Below are 18,871 nucleotides of genomic sequence, written 5' to 3' on the forward strand. Positions count from 1 at the left end.
AGAGCACAAGAAACTGCACCATCAAAAGAAACATAATCGTCTTGGGGTGTCTGGTTGCAGAGTGGCCTTTGTTGCCCGTCCTGCCTGTCTCTGCATGTGTCCACTCTGTCTCATACACCATCACTGTCCAACAAACGCACAAAATGCCAAAAAAAATACTCAACAAAACAAAAACAAAAAACTGTAGTTGTTTTTAGGTTCTTAGAGGGCTGCAGTGAAACAGTGTAGGGTAAACCAAATTTGACAGTTACCCCAGTTATGATAGAGTTTCTATAGCTGTCAGGTATTCTATCAACAGAATATGAATTAATAGAAATTGTTAAACAATTCATCTCTTATACCTGCATGACGCATTATTTGTTTTTGGCCACCTGGGGGCAGCTCAAAAAGAAGCTGTAAACACAACATTGGCACATAATTACCTAATAAATTTCATAATAATAACAACAACAATAATATATAAGCAAACAGTTGCTTATTTATACATCGAGCATACACAGAGCAACATTAGCATTCATTTGGAGTCATGTTTGTGTTGAAGTCCAACATTCACTTTCTTTAAAAAGAAACAAAAAAGGAAAAATATTTGGCGCTTCATATACAGTATGTTCACCAGCTAGTCGCCAACTTTTGGTGCTGGGCAGGAAGTGCACAGTGGGTTTATCAGAGCTTTGTAGCTGAAAACAGCTGCATGCTACATCTGGAAGTGACGCTAATGAGAGCGGTGAGAGTGAGTCAGAACAGTAAAACTGTGCGAGCTGAAGGATGCTGAAACGCTCCACAGAACAGAGTTTGGAACTGCATGCCACACATGTGCTTGTTTCAGTCTTTCAGATGTGAAGATTGCTGCTGCTCTCTGTTTTATATCACTGGAAATTGTCTCTTTTTGGTTTTGGACTGTTGTTCGGACAAAACAAGAAAGCAAGACGTCACCTTGGGCTCTAGAAACTTAGAACCACATTTTAAAAGATTAATTAATAATACAAATAATCCTTATTGCAGCCATAGACAACTACATTGTTTTGTTATTAATATATTTTTTATCCAGTTTTCAGGTTTAGGATTTCATTATATTTTGGTCATTTGTTAATTGAAGCAATATAAATACAAATAGTTATAGATAGATTTTTAATAGTTGTTAAATCTGTATGATGTAGGGGCGCCTTGGAGCTATAAGACACATACAACTTACCTCCAGTGTCCCACTTTCTAATCCATCTAGGGACCGTTGTGGCATGCCATTCCCTGTTTCTCTCTCTCCACATATCCTGAGTCTCTATACTAAATAAAGGCAGGACGCCAAAATATATATATATATACACACACACACACACACACGCACGCACGCACGCACGCAGCCATAAAAAAGGGATCTGTATTGCATTTGAAGAGTGATTCTGTATTCATGAATCTATCTATAACACTGTCATTCAGGTGCCATGAATGTGTTTTAAAATGTCATTTAAATTACAGTTGTTTGCTACAGTAAATCCATTCATGATCATCGCTGCTATAAAAAAGACATTTGAAAACTACTGTTGGGAGAAGCTCCGCTCTGTCTCCTCTGTCAAGGAGAAATCAATCACTCAGTCCCTGGAGGAATACCAGCTGGCATTTGAACCGATTGTGCCATTTGGCCTTGTGTGGAGATTGACTACGTTTTTTCTTATCCCTGTCGTTCAATCTTCAAATTAATTCCCTGTGCTTACAGGAGATTTCTGTCCAAAGGAAACAAACAAATGATGGCTTCGCCTAGCTGGGCCAAGCACACTAAAATCTATTTATTCATCACTGGATGTTTTACACTGATTGCGATGAGATTTTGGCCAGGAAGAATGAAGTGCATAACATGAGTATAACTGTGGTAATGGAGATTTAAAATGGTCCAGGGTCTTTCTGTGCCAGGATAGAACAAACTTTCTGTTGCCAGAAAGTTTTAGTCACAGATACAGAGGACACAGAACAATAAATCACCATGTACTGTGTGTCCTAGTGTCCATGTGTGTGTGTTCATCAGTCTTTCTGACCTGGAGAGTCCTCTGTTGTCTGCACTGAGCAACTAATTCAGGACCAAACTCAATGTGGTATAATTAACGCAGAGGTAGATAAATGACTTTTTTGTCAGTGCCTCGGTTTTCTGTTAGATGTGTAGAGATTGTAGACATTACTGAACAGAGACTGCAGTTAAATGAGGAACACCACTTAATAGGGAGAAAAAAGAAGACTGGTTGAGGGAAACGTGTTTGTCACACTCTTGCTTTTAAATGTCTGCGGAGCTCTCTGTGGGCACTGTTATGAGGACAGATGCAGCGTAATTTTGTTATGGCACCGTAGGTTCGCAGGCCATTAGCAGGTCAATCACTTCAATTAACAGGCGTCCATCCTGCGCTGTTTAGAGGAGCCCTGCTGATGTGTTGAGTGGAAGCTGTACACCTCTCCTGCTGAGGATGATGGCTTCCTGTTGTTAAAGCCACTGAGAGATGACTTGAAGTTTTTCACTCTGCTACAGCTCACTGGCGAGCAGTACAGTACGCCAGCCCTTTCACCGGACGAGCAAAAGCACAAAGAGGATGGCAGAGAAACACACGTGCCGCGCTTTTATTGATCACCAATAATGTGTACTGTTACGTAAAATGCAGACAGCTTACTTCCATCTCACTCCGCCAAGACGGCTGCCTTCAGTCTGCACAGCCGCTGTACGCAGCTGATGAAGGAAGTCTGTTGCTAGGACACCGAAATCCTATTGAATGAATGATGTGAAATACATTCCTTTTGACTGGCTACTTCCTGCATTCATTTTATTTTATTTACTTTTTCATGTGTTGGTGGCAACACAGAAAGACTTTGTTTGCATATTAATAAAACATGAAACAGATGTATTACAAGGGTTCTCGCTGAAGCTCATTTGTGTCGCCGTCCATGGTTAGGCTTTGAAAGATAAACACTACATTGTTAACAGAGTAGTAATGATGCAAAAATACACAAGTTAAAAAAAAACCACAATATATTCTACAATAACTTGTATAAAATGTACATTTGTGTTTGTACACATGGATACAGGATGCATGTGCTAGCTAGCTTTTCTCTGTTAAAGCTGTTTGTTGTTGACAGATGGTAAAGCATGGCACACCCCTGTGTACCTCTTAATTATCAATTAAAAACGATGACTGACAGCAGTTTCACATACAGTTGACACAAGTGATGATTCCACAAGAAATCTTCTGTGTTATTTGTCTGTTATCAATCATTTTTCTGTCACTTGTTTGTGACATGAGCAAAATAAGAAATATAATAAAAATACTAATTTGCATTAGTACGATTTTCTTGTTTTTTGGATGTGGATTATTTTTCCTTTAATAGTTTGTGATAGCTTCTTTTTTCCTTTTCATCCCTTCAGACGTCTTTTTTAACCCATGAGAACCCATGGTGACACCAGTGTAACACACACTTCAAAGGCCCCAGAATCTTCCTTATACAGCTTTGTGCTCGATCTCAACTCATTAAGTCCTTAAGCGACATATACGAAACATCCTGGTGTGGTGGTCATGTCACAGTCATGTGACTGTGACAGGTCGGGACCTTTTCAAAATGGTGGTGTGACATGTAAACACAAGTGAAGGAAGCAACTAATTTCAAAAAGCCTGTATTTTGATACTAAAGGTAAGTTAAAACCCATTTAATGATTCTAATGTTTTAATAGTGTCTCCTGTAGACAGTCAACCTGTTTTGACCATATTTCTTGAACAAATTAATATAAAACAATAAAACAAGTAAATTTACCATAAACGCCCAATGTAACGTATATGTACCATCGCAGATCTTTGACATTAAGGGGAAGTATAAAAAAAACCCATCAGAAATGTCTTCAATGTGGTCCACTTGGTCTGTGGTGTACTCCCCATAATTTTCCTGTGAGGGGAAATGGGTCTGGGTTCTTATGGGTTAAAACGACCACAATGGCAGAAAAGATGTCACTCTGTAAATAAATATGTTGCATATTCATATCCGTGTAACTTTCCATAGTACCAGCACTTGTAAAAGTTTTACATAGCGCTAGCATTCAGTGGGCAGAACAATAGATCCTTTTCACGGCAGACATTTTGTACATGCTCAATACCAGAGCTCCATAACTGGCTCACCTAAATGGAATGCAGTCAACTTTAATGTCATTAATTCCCCCTGTGCTTTTGCTGCTTTGACAAGTCAACAGGTCATTGCTTAACATGCTATTACAACCAAATGGATTACCTCTATGTAACCAGTGTCATGTCCCAACTCTGTTTACGGGTTATCTTGCCAGCTCATCTTTTGCACTCTCTTCCCTTCAGGAGTACACCATCGATGTCTTCTTCCGTCAGAGTTGGAGGGACGAGAGGCTGAAGTTTGACGGGCCCATGCAAGTTTTACCCCTCAACAACCTCCTGGCCAGTAAGATCTGGACTCCTGATACCTTTTTCCACAACGGAAAGAAATCGGTGGCCCACAACATGACAACTCCTAACAAACTGCTACGACTAGTCGACAATGGCACGCTTCTCTACACGATGAGGTGAGCCACTTTTGAAATGACCCCCCAGTCAACACTGCCACGTTTTTTGTTGAATATTGTACTTTAACAAGACTAGGAGTCTACAGCCATGCTAGCGACTCTGTGAGGCTGTACTTGGGCACAGCAATGCATGAGCTAAAAACAGTGCTTTTATAGGCCTAGTTTTGAACTGAAATGCACATAGCAGCTTGAACAAGCAACAGACTGAACTACTGAACTGTCAGCCAAACGCAACACTGTAGTGAAAGGTGATGCGTTCGATTAGCTTAGAAAAAAAGTCAACAAACTACATAGTCAGTGACTATGAATCTTTCAACTGAAATAAACTAAATCATTCGAATCAGCAAAGTGATTTGTGACTTCCAGCTCTAGTGGGAATGTCTGATGGTGCTGGATGAAAAGTCAAGGGATCACCAACGTTATTACAATTCATCCTGAGTGGGACACGAATGTCTGTACCAAAATTAAATGACCATTCATCCAACAGTTATGAGTTATTTCACTTTAAACCATGTGGTGCTAGATGAGAAGTCAAGGGATGAAACATAAAGTGGTGGGGAGCTGTTGCCGCAGCTACCTGGATCATTTCTGATCATTTCATCTGTCTTGGTGTCAGTTAACTGACTTGCTGCCAGTCTGGGCCATATATGTTTCACACACACAGACAACTCAATGAATAATAATCCCTTGATCAAAGGTAGCCATTGTGCGTATGTCGTGCCTAAAATACACTGTAAATAGCATCAGCTACCAAGACAGTCACTGTCAGTGAGTCCTATTATCTACAGGACTGCAGCAAAAGTAATTTATTGGCTTCAGTCCATCTAATCATTGAGTCTGTCAATCAATCAACCTTCCCCGCAGCTTTGCATCGGAGCCTTGATTCGCTTGAAAAGAAATATTCTCATGATTCTTGTCCACAAGGTCAGTATTGATTTTCAAGAGTGAAAATGAAATAGTGAAAGGTTTTTTTTTTTGTCATCCCACATGAATAGATTTGATGTAGTGGCAGTTCTGGCCAAGGCCAAGAAAGACATCGGAGCTCTAATGGAGTATTACAAGGACTGTTGTGTTTCCATAACCGAGTAAATGTGTGGTTACATGCTGAAGATGTATGATGAAGCCAAGTATGATAAACCTCTGTCAGACAAAAGCAACCAGCGTGTTGGTCATCACATATCCAGTTTGAAGCTATTTTTTTACTCAGATTCAAACTACAAAACTTAATTTCTGGAGTCACCGTTTTTTGTGTTGCATTTGCAATGGACTTTATTCAGATCCTGTGGCTTATTTATGGTTTTAAAAGCTACAATGATTCTTTTTGACCATTTCTATTTTAACTGACGCCATGTAAAATATAAGAAATCCTAAGGCTAATGTGTTTTTTAATAAGTGCTTGCAAGAATTTTGTGCAATTTACAGGCTACCTTACCTTCATAATGGAGCACTGGCTGATTAGTTGAAGGGGGTCTAACTCAATTTGACTGTATTGTTAGAGGCACTGGGTAACACTCCGAAAGGAGAGACCGATAACTTCACACTTCACAGGTATTAAGCCTGAGAATATAAATCCATCTATTTTCATAGGAAGTTTAGTCTGACACGCATCACTATGGTACCTTGTGTTGATTTACACTCCTCGCTACCGAACTGCTTAAATCCATTTAATCAGCACGTCTACAGCATCTGAACTGACAAATGCTGTGAAGGCCTCCGCTCTGCAGGATTGCATCATTATTCTGAATTGAGGGAGCTGGTATTGTCTGCCAGTGCTGCTGCAGTCTTGGGTTTGTGTGAGAGCATTTATCACTCACTCTCAGTTCACCTCAATTTAACTCAAACTCTTTGTGGTTACTGAAGCAATTCTGTCTCCCTGATAGAGAAAATTCCTTTATGAAAAGTTTAAAATGTACTCATCAAAGCCAGTGGTGTATACTTTTGCTTAAAACATTCTGCAGGAATGTATTCATTCTTAAATCCCCAAATTGGACTTCACAGCTTATGAACTGCCATAAACAAAAAGCAATGCCATATTTGGGGATGTATAATCTGCAGTCGATCTTGCTTTTTAGCCATGCTAGTGACATGGCTGTAGGCATGGCAGGATTGGTCGGTCCACCAGTTTGTTCCAGACTGAAATATCTCTACAACTATAGGATGGACTGCCTTACCTGACTTTTCATCTAACGGCACCATGAGGTTGACACTTTTGGTTTTTAGTGAAATGTTTCAACTATTCCATCGATTGTCATGAAATTTGGTATACACACACACACACACACACACACACTCATATCATCTAACACCTGTAAAACTAATGAAATTCCCATTGGCCTCAGCTGTGCTTGTGCTGAGAAAAAAAACTAAGATAAAGAACATGGTAGATTATATCTATTAAACATTAGCATGCCATTGTGAGCATGTTAGCACTGTTCAAATACACCCTCACGAACCGCTAGCATGGCTGCTTAGTCGTCTTTCCTTTCTTCTTAATATGAAGTTTTGTCATTGCACAGGCAGCTTGCTTTGTTGTCTTTGATCAAAGTAATTTGAATTCTGTTATCTGTAATCTTTTATTTATTTCTTTTTTTACCTTTGTTTCTGTCAGTACAGCTTAGGAATGAGATGAATTTCGTCAATTAGTTGCTAGTTATAGTGCCGTATGATATGCAGCGGTGCATTGCTCACATTTGATTTATGTTGTATTGCATTCATTTGCGCAGTTACTGAGCCACTTATCAGTAATGAGGCAGCACCAGAGAGCAGCCAAGAGGGAGTAAAGAAAGGATCACAGGGTTGTTGAAAGTGCAACACAACGAGCTAATTAGAAACAATAAGTTTGTCTGTAGAAGCGGCCCACGATGTTACTAGTTTTAATACTGTGGCTACAATAAACTTCATATTACGTCTTTCATCATGCTCTTCATAGAATATGGCATACAATATATACAGTAACTGATGAAAGCATTCATCTAGAAGTGATCATGGCATGTTTTACAAAAGAGAATTACACATGTTCAAACTACATTTACTTGCTCAGATATTCTGTTCCTGTCTCAGTTGGTCAATAACCCAGTTTTGGATTGATGCATGGACTATAAATGTTGTAACTGATTTACAATAACCCAGTTTGTGGTCCATGTATGAGTAGCTCAGTCCACTGTAGGATGGTTTTATGGGTTGCGGTTTTGTTTGAACTCAGGAAATGCAATCCCCATGTTGATTAAACATGTATGAGTGAGATAATATGCACCATTTCTCTAGTTACTTACAGAGTGCATTTTGTGGCTCTGCCATCTGACCAAATGAAATAAACTGGTGCTCTCTTGAGATTTTTTCTTTGTTGTCAGTCAGCTGAGCACTACTACAGGGTGGCTGTTCTTCCTCCACTTTCTCCTCCAGCACACATACTGTGGCTTTAAAATGAACAGAGTACTCAGATATTAAAGCGAGTGTCGTGTAAAAAACAATAGAGACATTGATTTTCTCCTCCAGGATCCGCTTTTGGTCTATGAAATTGCTGTTCTGTGTTTTGTTTCTGGTGACATACTGTATGTCACAAAGTGTTGTTGTCAACCATGCTGCAGCCTGACCAATGGAGTATTGTCTCTCCCTGTCTGTCCCTCTGCCCCCCTCAGGTTGACCATTCATGCTGAGTGCCCCATGCACCTGGAGGATTTCCCGATGGATGCACACGCCTGTCCGCTGAAATTTGGAAGTTGTAAGTCAGCCCAGATGGTCACAACAAAAAAACAGTTTAATGTAAAATCGCACTGCAGAACAGTGGTGATTGTTCTCTGCAGGTTTTAGGAGCTTTTCCTGACCTCGCAAAAACTTCAGAGGACTCAAACTGCACTCACCACTAGGAATATGATGCTAGGGGATAACAGTCAAGAGCAGTGTTTCTCTTAGCAGCATAGCAAAAGTAGTCAACCACTGGCTTGAAGTAAAGATGTCTATGCATTTAACACACAAAGTTAGAAAATATGTTTAGTATGAACACTGGGTTTCAAGCATGTGGACCAAACTCAAAACATGTTTAAAGGATGACTATCACTCTGCTGTTTACTAGAGCTAGACCAATAAATCACCAGGGTTGATGTCAGGCAATACGAGGCAATACAGGGGAGGGGGCCCTGGGTCTGGGGACTGACACCATTAGGACCAGCCATTTCCACCATCTCATTATCTGCAGTGGAGCTGCAGTCACAAACATCACCTGCGACTTCTACCACCCCTAACCCCAACCCTCCCATCACCATCTCCAACCTCAACCCCACCCAACTCCCTCTCGAGACCCCTTCCACACTACCACGCAGATATACCCACCAGCACACTCATATGCGCGGACATTTTTTTTCTTTTGTTCTTTCTGGTTGTTTGTTTGTTTGTCTTCTTTTTTGTTTTGTTCCGTCTGATTATTTTGTGACTCTGTTACCTCTCCTGTCCTGTCTTCCAACACCATGTTGTGTATTGTTTTGCACTTGCATTGTTATCACCTAATTACACAAAAAAACAGAAAGAAATTGCGGTACAGAAATGTCAGATATTTTCAAATCTATTATTGTACATAGTTTGACCACCAGAGACCACTGACAAGTTGATTTGTTTATCTATAAATCCGTTCATGTCTTGCTCATTTCATATCTTGCTTACAATTCTAAAAAACGTACCTCTTACCCGAGGGTCTACAGCCATGCTGGCAGCTCAGTGAGGCTGTACAGCCGTGCTTTGAGCTGAATGCTAATATGCTAACATGCCCGCAAATGACAAGGGTAACATACTGATTTTTACCATGCTCACCATCTTAGTATAGCGTGTCAGCATACTAACATTTGCTAATTAATAACACTGATCACAAAGCACAGCTGAGGCTGATGGGAATGTCATTAGTTTTGCAGCTACTTGGTCATAAACAAAAGTATTGTACAAATTCAATTTTGACCTGATGATGGATTGATAGTGTGTATAACTAAGAAGCACTCTCTCTCTACTGTATAGAAAAAGTGCTCAGCTCAGTTCTTTATTTCCTGAAGTCAATAGTAAACTTTGCTGCCATAGCAAATTGAAAAAGTTGCCTCATATGTTGATTTCCAATCCATGTTTTCTTCTGTTCCAGACGCTTACACCAATAACGAGGTGATCTACCTGTGGACGCAGGGAGACGAGAGGTCTGTTGCTGTTGCAGAGGATGGCTCCAGGCTGAACCAGTATGACTTACTGGGACACGTTATTGGCAAAGAAACCATCAGTTCCAGCACAGGTACATTATACGCCATCCTCAGCCCAGACAGCAGTGTACAGTACATCATTTTGGTGTGTTTGAACAGGCAAAAGGTACACCACATTAAGCTTGTGTGCCTGCAGGCTGGTCAGCCAAGCAGAATTTCACAGCAGTTTGACAGCTTTTGTGGACACACCAGGATACTGCAGGATACTGTAAACTGTGAAACTAAATTAGTGTGACATGGGATGAAACTCCTACCTTTGAAACATAAACTCTCATATTTCTGTAGAAGATTTGAGTAAATTAAATTGCCTTCCTTCTTTCTGTTGACATATGCAGGCACTCTTGTGTGTGTTTTCACAAAGTAACAGTCTGCACTTTTCTCCAGTTTCTGTCATTTCGGATTCAGCTTGCATTATTTGGGTCCATCGAGAAAATGATGATTTATCAGTTTTCCAGAAACTATTCAGCATATTTACAAAGATAATATGAAGAGGTATGCCAGAGGTGAAAGTCTTATTTTCATTCTGTTTTGGGCTATAGCCCAGAGTCAATTTTAATAAGCACAGAATTCAAATAAAATCTGCCAGCCCATACTTTTGATTACATATTCATTTGATCTTCAATTCCCATCGTTAAAACAGCTGCAGAAACCTTTAATCTGTAACTCACAATCAAATCACCTTTTCTTTATTTCCCCTCAGGGGCCTAAAGCTTATGGTAGCACTTTAACGTAAAGGGGTGAAATAACAAGGTAAGGGCTGGTACTGACATATGCTAGTAACAACAAGACAATTCACATCAATTATCTGGTAATTTATAAAAGAGTTCAACCAAGTGCTGTGTTGTTGTTGTTTTTTATGTGTATTAGTAGTTATTTACAAGAAGTTGCCACGTGATGTTGATAGAGACCTATCAGGCAAATAACAATCAATACAACATTTTCAACATCCATCACCAGCTTTAGGCAACAGTCCAAGAAGACTGGATACTGCAAAGCTATAGATAAAAGGTGGCTTCAGTGGGGCACTTGGTAATTACTGAAAGAGTGCGTAGCTTACAACTGAGCCACACTGGCTTTCCATTTTGAGAGATTTAACCTCTGCGGTGAAGCCGTTTGCTTGATGAGCGCCCCAGTCACAGAGATCTGTCAGACTTCGCTTGTGTTTGGACACTAAACCGCCATAAAACCGCTTTGTTCGACGGCCTGTTTTCTTAGGAAGTAAGAAGTGTGTTGAAAGCTCTTGAAATAATAACACGTAACCCTACAGAGGACACTTTCCTTGAGCCCATCTTTATTGCTGTGCCGTTCAGTGGTTTAAGCAAATTGCATAGGCATTTTGAAAGAACAAGTCCAACTAAAGTGTGGCTACAAGAACCAAAATTCAAGGTGGAGTCAACATGATTCCTTCCATACACAGGTTCAGCTTGTGGCTGTGACAAAAATCTAATTTCTTTAAACTTTAAACCTAATGGACTACAGTGAGCCGAGGGAATGGGGAGGATTTGAGCCAGTTCAGCTCTGGTTAGAATCTGCTCAGAAAAGAAACACCTCAGGGAATGAAAGGCTGTTTTTCTCATATCTTTGCAACACAGATTACAGACGTGGCAATGAGAGCTGGTGCTTAGGGGGAACTTTGCTGCCGTCAGTGACGAAATCTGGGCTGAAGGAAATGTTCAATATCAAGGGTTAGAATATGACGCAGGCAGAGGTTCTTCAGCAAAGAGAAGACCAGGAAAATGTAACTACTAGTTAAAGGAATACTTCAATAAAAAGGTGGCCACAAACTGCTCCTCTGTGGAGGACAGCCGTTGTTGTCAGACCTCCACGAACAAGCAACAAACTTTTCAGAGCCACCCAGCCTGGATTTTTGGAAATTTAATTTCTCTGACCACAATGATGTTCAGAGATTTGTTAACATTTTGAAAGGAGCGACATTGGGCAACAGTATTATATACACAACTCTCCAGACCTGCAGTAGCCTTTTCTATTAACATTGTACCTCAACTCAAGGTTTCCTAGGACACACATTGTCCTCAATCTTCTTTGTGTGTGAGGAACAGCGGTGCTGCTTTGCCATGAGCTCTCACTCCTTTCACAGAAAAAATAAAAAAAATTCAAGACACTGATGTCACCTGTCATTTAATTTGTTTCCACTCTTTCAAATTCCACTTTCTATGCTTTTCTGAGCAGATCCTAGTTTAAACTGAAGTGAAACTGAGGTCAGTTATGTGACTTTGGAATATTTCTAAGCACATGACATCTTTCACCTGACATTTTCTATGTTTTCATGGTTTAATGGCTCATCTAAAAGGGACTGAAAACAATCCTATGAGCTGCTTTGATGATGCAAGCGTTCATGTTGATGCTCTAACTTTAATAAATCTTGCTTTGAATATTTCAGCTTATGTTGTTCCCAACTGGGCATAGCTGTATTAATAATTACGACCCTGTGTGTCTCTCCCCATCTCTTTCTATGTTTCTCTCCTCTGCCTCAGGAGAATATGTAGTGATGACAACATATTTCCATTTAAAGAGAAAAATTGGCTATTTTGTGATTCAAACCTACCTCCCGTGCATCATGACTGTCATACTGTCTCAAGTCTCCTTCTGGCTAAACAGAGAATCAGTTCCTGCTCGCACTGTATTTGGTAAGTGCCATCTTGTGTTTATAATACAACTAAAATGCATTAAATGATTAATTGAATAGCTTAGATAATGTGGTGGAGTTTTTAAATGAGGTAAGAGCAAAGCAAATGCGCAGAGCTGCATTTGTTCACATTGTCAGATGATTCAGCAAACTGCAAAACAAGCGGAGGGTTTAAAAGAGGTTCCCCTTGAAAAGTTCTAATTAACATAACGATGTACAAAACATAGCTTCGTGCATTTAGGCTCACATGGGCATGAATGAGTCATTTATTTTCTCCAAAGCCTTTATCACAGTATTGACTCTCTCCTACCTCTGTAACTGCAAAACGAATTAATCAAAGATAAGTCGAAGTTGGGAAGTATAAAGTTGGAGAAGTGTGGCAGCTGATAGACGAGGTGTCACGTCTCTTGAGGAGGATGTTCGGCTGCTTTGTCAACTATATAAACAGCCAGCATGGGTTGAAGTGTTATTACTCACTGAGCTCGAGGTAATTTAGAAAGAACCAGACATGGCAGTTTTAAAAACAGATAATCCCACCAAAGCTACCATGGTATCTCAATGAGGGTCAGATCACACGTTTGCAGTAGTGGAACACAATAAATCAGTTAAGTGTCAAGGAAATGGCAAATTTAGTCACTGTTAATAAATTTAACCAAATCCAACCTTTCATAGGAGGATCTTCTATTTTACAAAGAACAAAATGTTAACGCATGTTATTTGAAAGGAAGCTGCACATGTGTACTGTGAATAATAGATTCAATTTGTCCATCTAGCATCATTTATGTTGAGAACATTGTGTCCGCTTGGATCAGGCCATACTCAGTGATGAGCAGTAATTTGCCCTTCCCTTTCTTCTTTCAGTTGTTGTTGCTGTGTTGCATGGTCTATCAAAGTGACCCTTGACCTGTGTTCATTGAATAATTAGCATTTTGATTTGGAAATTATGCACACATGTACATGAAGTAGCACACATTGTTCAACATATGATGATGAGCATATAAAGGACGAGGCAGTTTTCATCATGCTGGTGTTCTTCTGAATAACCACGGCTACTGCGGTTTTACACACACACACACACACACACAGACAAGAACATTTTTGCTTGAACAGACATTTGAAAATCATTTCAGTCAAACAAGAAATTCAATTTTTAGAGAACAATTTCCTTCACATGAGGAAAGGAGCTGTAATCTGTGTCATTTTCTCAGTGGAATGATTGCTGGAAACTGCGTCCTTCACAGTAAAACGTCTCAGTGTTCACATCTTCACACAGTCGCGTTGATCAGTTGAAATAAGGATCTTTCCTCTGAGTTCTTAGCTTTACAGCGACTAGACTGATTTATCATTTCTCTCTCAAGTTGAATTTTGCGGGCATGATTAAATACTTTTTGGGGGGGTTATCAGGTTTTAGAGTATCATCTATCGAGATGTAAAGCCTGATTGATACCTGTATTTCACTTTAGTATGGCCTCATTGATATTACATGCACCTCCATGTCCTCAAATTATCCAACAGCGATTAATCAGCAAACTTGTTTTTAACAATGTGCTAATAAAGACTCCTCTCGCTCTGTGAGGAGTAATATCCTAATCAAAGCACACAGTTAAAATGTTGGAATATAGTCAAGTTATGCAAAATGCAGCACTAGAAAATAAATCCATCTCTGTCCTTAAAGAAAGTGAATAGTTACCTATCAATCTCTTTGTCACAAATTCTAATGTCTCATCCATTACTCACTGAGATGAGCTGACCTCCCTGTTCTGCAACACAATATTCATTTTAGAGCCCACTGTGTATCTATTTTTCATCAGATGAGATAGGTTGGAACTGATAAAGTGACTGTTTTTATGTGGTTGTATGGGCCACCGTTGTCAGACCCACATTTCGTTCCCAACAGCTCTGAATGTAAAGACCAGGATGTGAAATTATTTGCAAAAGTTTCAAAGTTTATACACCAAAGATTAATTAATTTTAGTAGATGGAGGTCTGTTTTCACTTTCACGTGTTGAATTTTAAAGTCTTCATAGCCAACCTTTGCATATAATTGTGCACTTGAGATGGCTTGCACTAAATGTACGCAGGACAATAGCACGTTTGTCTCTGTTTGTGTATAAGATAAAGGAAATTCAGATGTTTTACAGCTTGGGTCTTATTGAAATGGTTTGTAATGGGCTTCTATTCTTTTATTTATTGTAGATATTTTTAACCTTTCAATTCCACTAGATTCTTTACAGGGGCATCTATTGATGCCAGGAAACACATGTGTCAGACGGGTTTTAACAAAAATACAGCCAAAACATCCTTTATTATGGTTCATTGCATTGAGAAGCTAGTTCCTTGTAGTTGGAATGAGAAAGACTGACCCAGCATACTCAGGATGTTTATGCACCATTGAATCTTGTTAGTTATATGTACTTGCTGATATCACACAGTAGATTCTGTAAAGTTTAAGCTCTGCAATGCAGTGGACCATCACTTAGCTTATATCTTTAAACTTTAATTTGACTTTTTAAGCCCAAAACAGTAATTCAGACGATTGAGCTAAATTGGACATTTTAAACCTAAAGTTTCTGGTACATGGCCCTAGTTGACACTCTTTTAAAGCTGCACACGGCTTCCTGGTTTCCAAAATCTCTAAAAAGTAGTAAGTCAAATTTTTTCACAATTGCCATAAAACCACAAAACCAATGCAAACTTTGAGCCAAGTTGTGAAAAACTGAACTTTCCTTTAAGTGTGTGCTTAAAAAAGAATGTATTTACTGACATTTTCATTTCATCCTCAGGGGTCACCACTGTCCTCACCATGACCACCTTGAGCATCAGTGCTAGAAACTCCCTTCCTAAGGTGGCCTATGCCACTGCCATGGACTGGTTCATGGCTGTGTGCTATGCCTTTGTCTTCTCTGCCTTGATTGAGTTTGCCACAGTCAACTACTTCACCAAGCGCAGCTGGGCATGGGATGGGAAAAAAGAAGGCATGGAAATAAGGGTGAGTGATTCTTATTTATATATATATTTTTTTTTCATTTTATTAAATGGACATGACTCGCCTGCACTTTTGTGCTGCACCAACATTATCACAAACATGTCATCCTAAAAGACAAAACGCAACACAGTTATTCAGAAAGGAGTCTCTCTCTCTCTCTCCTTTTTCTGCGTATTCGGTTCCAGATGAATTATTCCCCATCTTTTGATTCAATAACCTTGTTAAAAATGCTCCAAGTTGCTCAGTAAGTCCTCATTTTACACTGGAGGAGCGATGAGGGCAAATTGCACTTTGGAAACACTGATAGAAAGTTCCCTCCTTAAAGCAGCCTGGAGTACTCTATAAAGACTATAAAGAGAGATTTTATTTATTCATTAACAGCCAAATGGAACAGGGACAGCGGGGCGGAACAGTGAGAGCAGAAGCAGAGGTAAACTCCCAGAGACATTGGCCCTGATTTATGATGGCAGCATATGTTCAAGTCTCATCCTAAAGTCAGTGTAGGCTCATTCTCCCCATCCTTACATCCAGTCTGCACATTATACACGCACTGATTAAAAAGTGAGTGTACATTATTTACAGCATAAAGTCTAATGAATCACAGCTTACAGACTTTTAACTTGTCAATAGTCTGGGCTGTTTGTGTGTTGTTTATGAGGATATAGATATAGGTAGGAAAGAAGAAATACAGATGGGTATTGAGCATTTTGGCATTAAGTTGTTTTTTTTGTGCTTGACTCAATTTAAGGACTGGGTTATTTGAAGGATGCAGGGGTTTTAACAAGATGCTTTTCTCTGAAGAAGTCCCACAAATAAAAGCTGATGATAACCTTAGTGCTTCAATTTATCATGATATCTGTGATGTTTTATAACTGATTACATGTATGAATGTAAGAAACACTGATTAATTTTGCCTTCAGCTTCAGAAGCTCATTCGTTCCAGTAATGAAAGGAACAAATGCATCATTATTACTATTTTCGTACGGCTCACATGATTGACAGAATCAGGTGTAGATGGCCGGCTGTGGTTTGATTGACAGGGCTGAGAAGTAGACTCTGAAATATGTTTTCTCCTGTCAAAAAATATATTTACATTTACACCAACGAATTAATTGCCCAGATGTTTTTTTAGAGTAGTTACCTCAGCACATCCTCGCATGGTGTTGAGACGATGTCAAAGAATAGCATCAAATTTGATTTTGAGCACAATTTGCAGAAACACGTGGGGTTTACAAGTCACGCTGATTACTGACGCCACGGGAGCTGGCAAACACTACCAGTATCTGGTCAAGATGGCAGCACAAAAAACGGTGTTAAAACAAACTGTTACGGAGGCATTTTTATATTCTAAATGGATCGGCACAGAAGTAAAACTACATTAAAAGGATGGCCTTCTGGGTTTGGTGTTATGCTTGTGAATAATGTGAAAATCACATTTGAAACATTATGAAACTGTCCTAGTGGTAAGTAGTGGCTAGGTAACAGCTGTTACATTGCTGCCAGCACATAAAATGCTGGAATACTTCTATCGGCTACAGACACAACATAGGGAGAAACGTATTTCTTCTACTGCGACACACAGGGCCACAAATCTATTTTCTGCTACCAGTGTACAAACTGTTTGACACAATCAGTACAGCCTTTCCAGTTTATTATAGCTTGACATTTGGTCCTCTGAGTGATTGGCAGAAATGCATATTGCTGCCACAAAACTTTTCAGTCGGTGAGGATAATTTTCACGTTACATTGCAGCAGGGTGGAGGATTTTTCTCTTTTCCTTTTTCTCTTTTTTTTCCTCCTTTTGATGCCTCGTCTTAATGGCAACAGCCTGGGCGGCGTTCTCGGGGGCTGTGCTGAGCATGCAGTTGTCATGATAGATAAAAAAGAATGGGGTCACAGAGGGAGACATGGCACTCCCATCACACTCCCTGCTAGAATGAGCTACTGGAAAGCAGAGTACACATGCTTATTCCCCTTTTAACATATTTACATATAGAATAAAAAGGAGCCTATAAGAAGAGGACCTTTTAAAGAAAGAGTCTTTTCCAGGAGAGACGTTTTAGCTCAGTAAGTCCTTTTGAAAATACCATCCCCAGTCATCAGAGGCTGGGTTTCAGCCACCATCTTACTGGAACCAAACGATGACTTCATCGCCCCCAGGCTCTTTCTTTTTTAGGATTGAAATGGTGAGCTGTAGACGAGTCAATGTGCACTAATTTACTTTGCTGGTTATGGAGCTTCAACGCCATTTTCTTCCTTTTTTGTTGCCTAACATTCTGTTTGACAAGCGATCTACCTAATTAGCTCTCTCCTCGTCGGCTGAAGGTGTGCTTATTACAGAAATGAGCCGGTGGGGAGTTTGGCTAGAATGAAAGCCTGCGTGTTCTTGGCACTCCATGACACAGGATTGGACACTTCTGTGATAGACATTATGTGCTGGTTTCATCAGCAGAGGCAGGAGCACTGGCTCATTGTGCGGTGGTGTGACTACGTTTACTGACATTTTAACACAATAGTTAGAAAATGGTGGAGACACAGGCTGTCATCATCATTCCTAGCAGTCACATTTCAGTATGACACTGTGACTCACTTTACTGAACAACAGGGAGGCTGCGATGGCTAAGCTTGCTAGCAAAACAAAACTTTTTTGTAGCTAAGATTTTGGTGTACTCAGGTGGAAAAAAAACAAACCTGAGCTGCCTTTTCTGGAGGCATCTTGTTATTAAGTTTTTTGATGAGAAGTTGTTTGAACTGGAGGTGTCGATCTGCACGATTATTTGCTTCTCGGCAGGTTTCCTCTGACTGCTGTGGCTAGGAATAACCTTTATAAAATAGCAAGATGGAGTGGTTCATCTTAACTATGTTTTTACTGCATATTAGCTCCAGCAACCCTGGATGCAGAGATGTAATCAGTTCAGCGTTGCAGTATAACAAATGGACTTTTTTGATATATGGTGAAAAGCAGATACATGTTTGTAAGTGCTGTTTCAGGAAGCGAGTCTGAGCGGCACGAAGAGGAAATGAAAAAGATAAACACAGGAAAGAAGAAGTGTTGGGAGGAACCAGCGTTTGCTTTGATTCGGGATTACAAAGTCTGTTTGCCTGTTTAATTAAAACTAATCATTAACCTGTAACACAACCTGCACATCTACAACTACCAGGTTTAAAAAAAAAAAAAATGGTAGTGCAAGGGTCACTAAACACACACACACACACACAGGGAAACAAACATTGTGGCTCCCTAAACACAGTCTGCACGCTCATACACCCGCATGCTCACATTCCTGAGGCTATTAAATATGCCAACACCTCATCTCCAGTCTTAGACAGGGACAGACTGTCACAAGGTTCAGTTACACGCACACATGCACACAGTGAGCTCCAAACAGCAGGACACAGCGAGGCACAATTACCCTCAGGATACTTAATCACACTCATGAAGAAATTCTGATGCAACA

General features: G+C 39.9%; 1 protein-coding gene across 1 annotated transcript in view; it reads left to right on the forward strand.

The window, feature by feature from the left end:
- gabra3 (gamma-aminobutyric acid type A receptor subunit alpha3) overlaps positions 1–18,871 on the forward strand; it is a 53,182-nt gene that overhangs the window by 31,973 nt on the left and 2,338 nt on the right. The window contains exons 4-8 of the mRNA XM_070916691.1: positions 4,329–4,549; positions 8,188–8,270; positions 9,669–9,812; positions 12,276–12,428; positions 15,211–15,416. Of these exons, the coding sequence (XP_070772792.1) occupies positions 4,329–4,549; positions 8,188–8,270; positions 9,669–9,812; positions 12,276–12,428; positions 15,211–15,416 (807 nt within the window). The remainder of the gene's footprint in view (positions 1–4,328; positions 4,550–8,187; positions 8,271–9,668; positions 9,813–12,275; positions 12,429–15,210; positions 15,417–18,871) is intronic.

Source organism: Enoplosus armatus, chromosome 13, assembly GCF_043641665.1.
Source record: "Enoplosus armatus isolate fEnoArm2 chromosome 13, fEnoArm2.hap1, whole genome shotgun sequence".
Lineage (NCBI taxonomy): Eukaryota > Metazoa > Chordata > Actinopteri > Centrarchiformes > Enoplosidae > Enoplosus > Enoplosus armatus.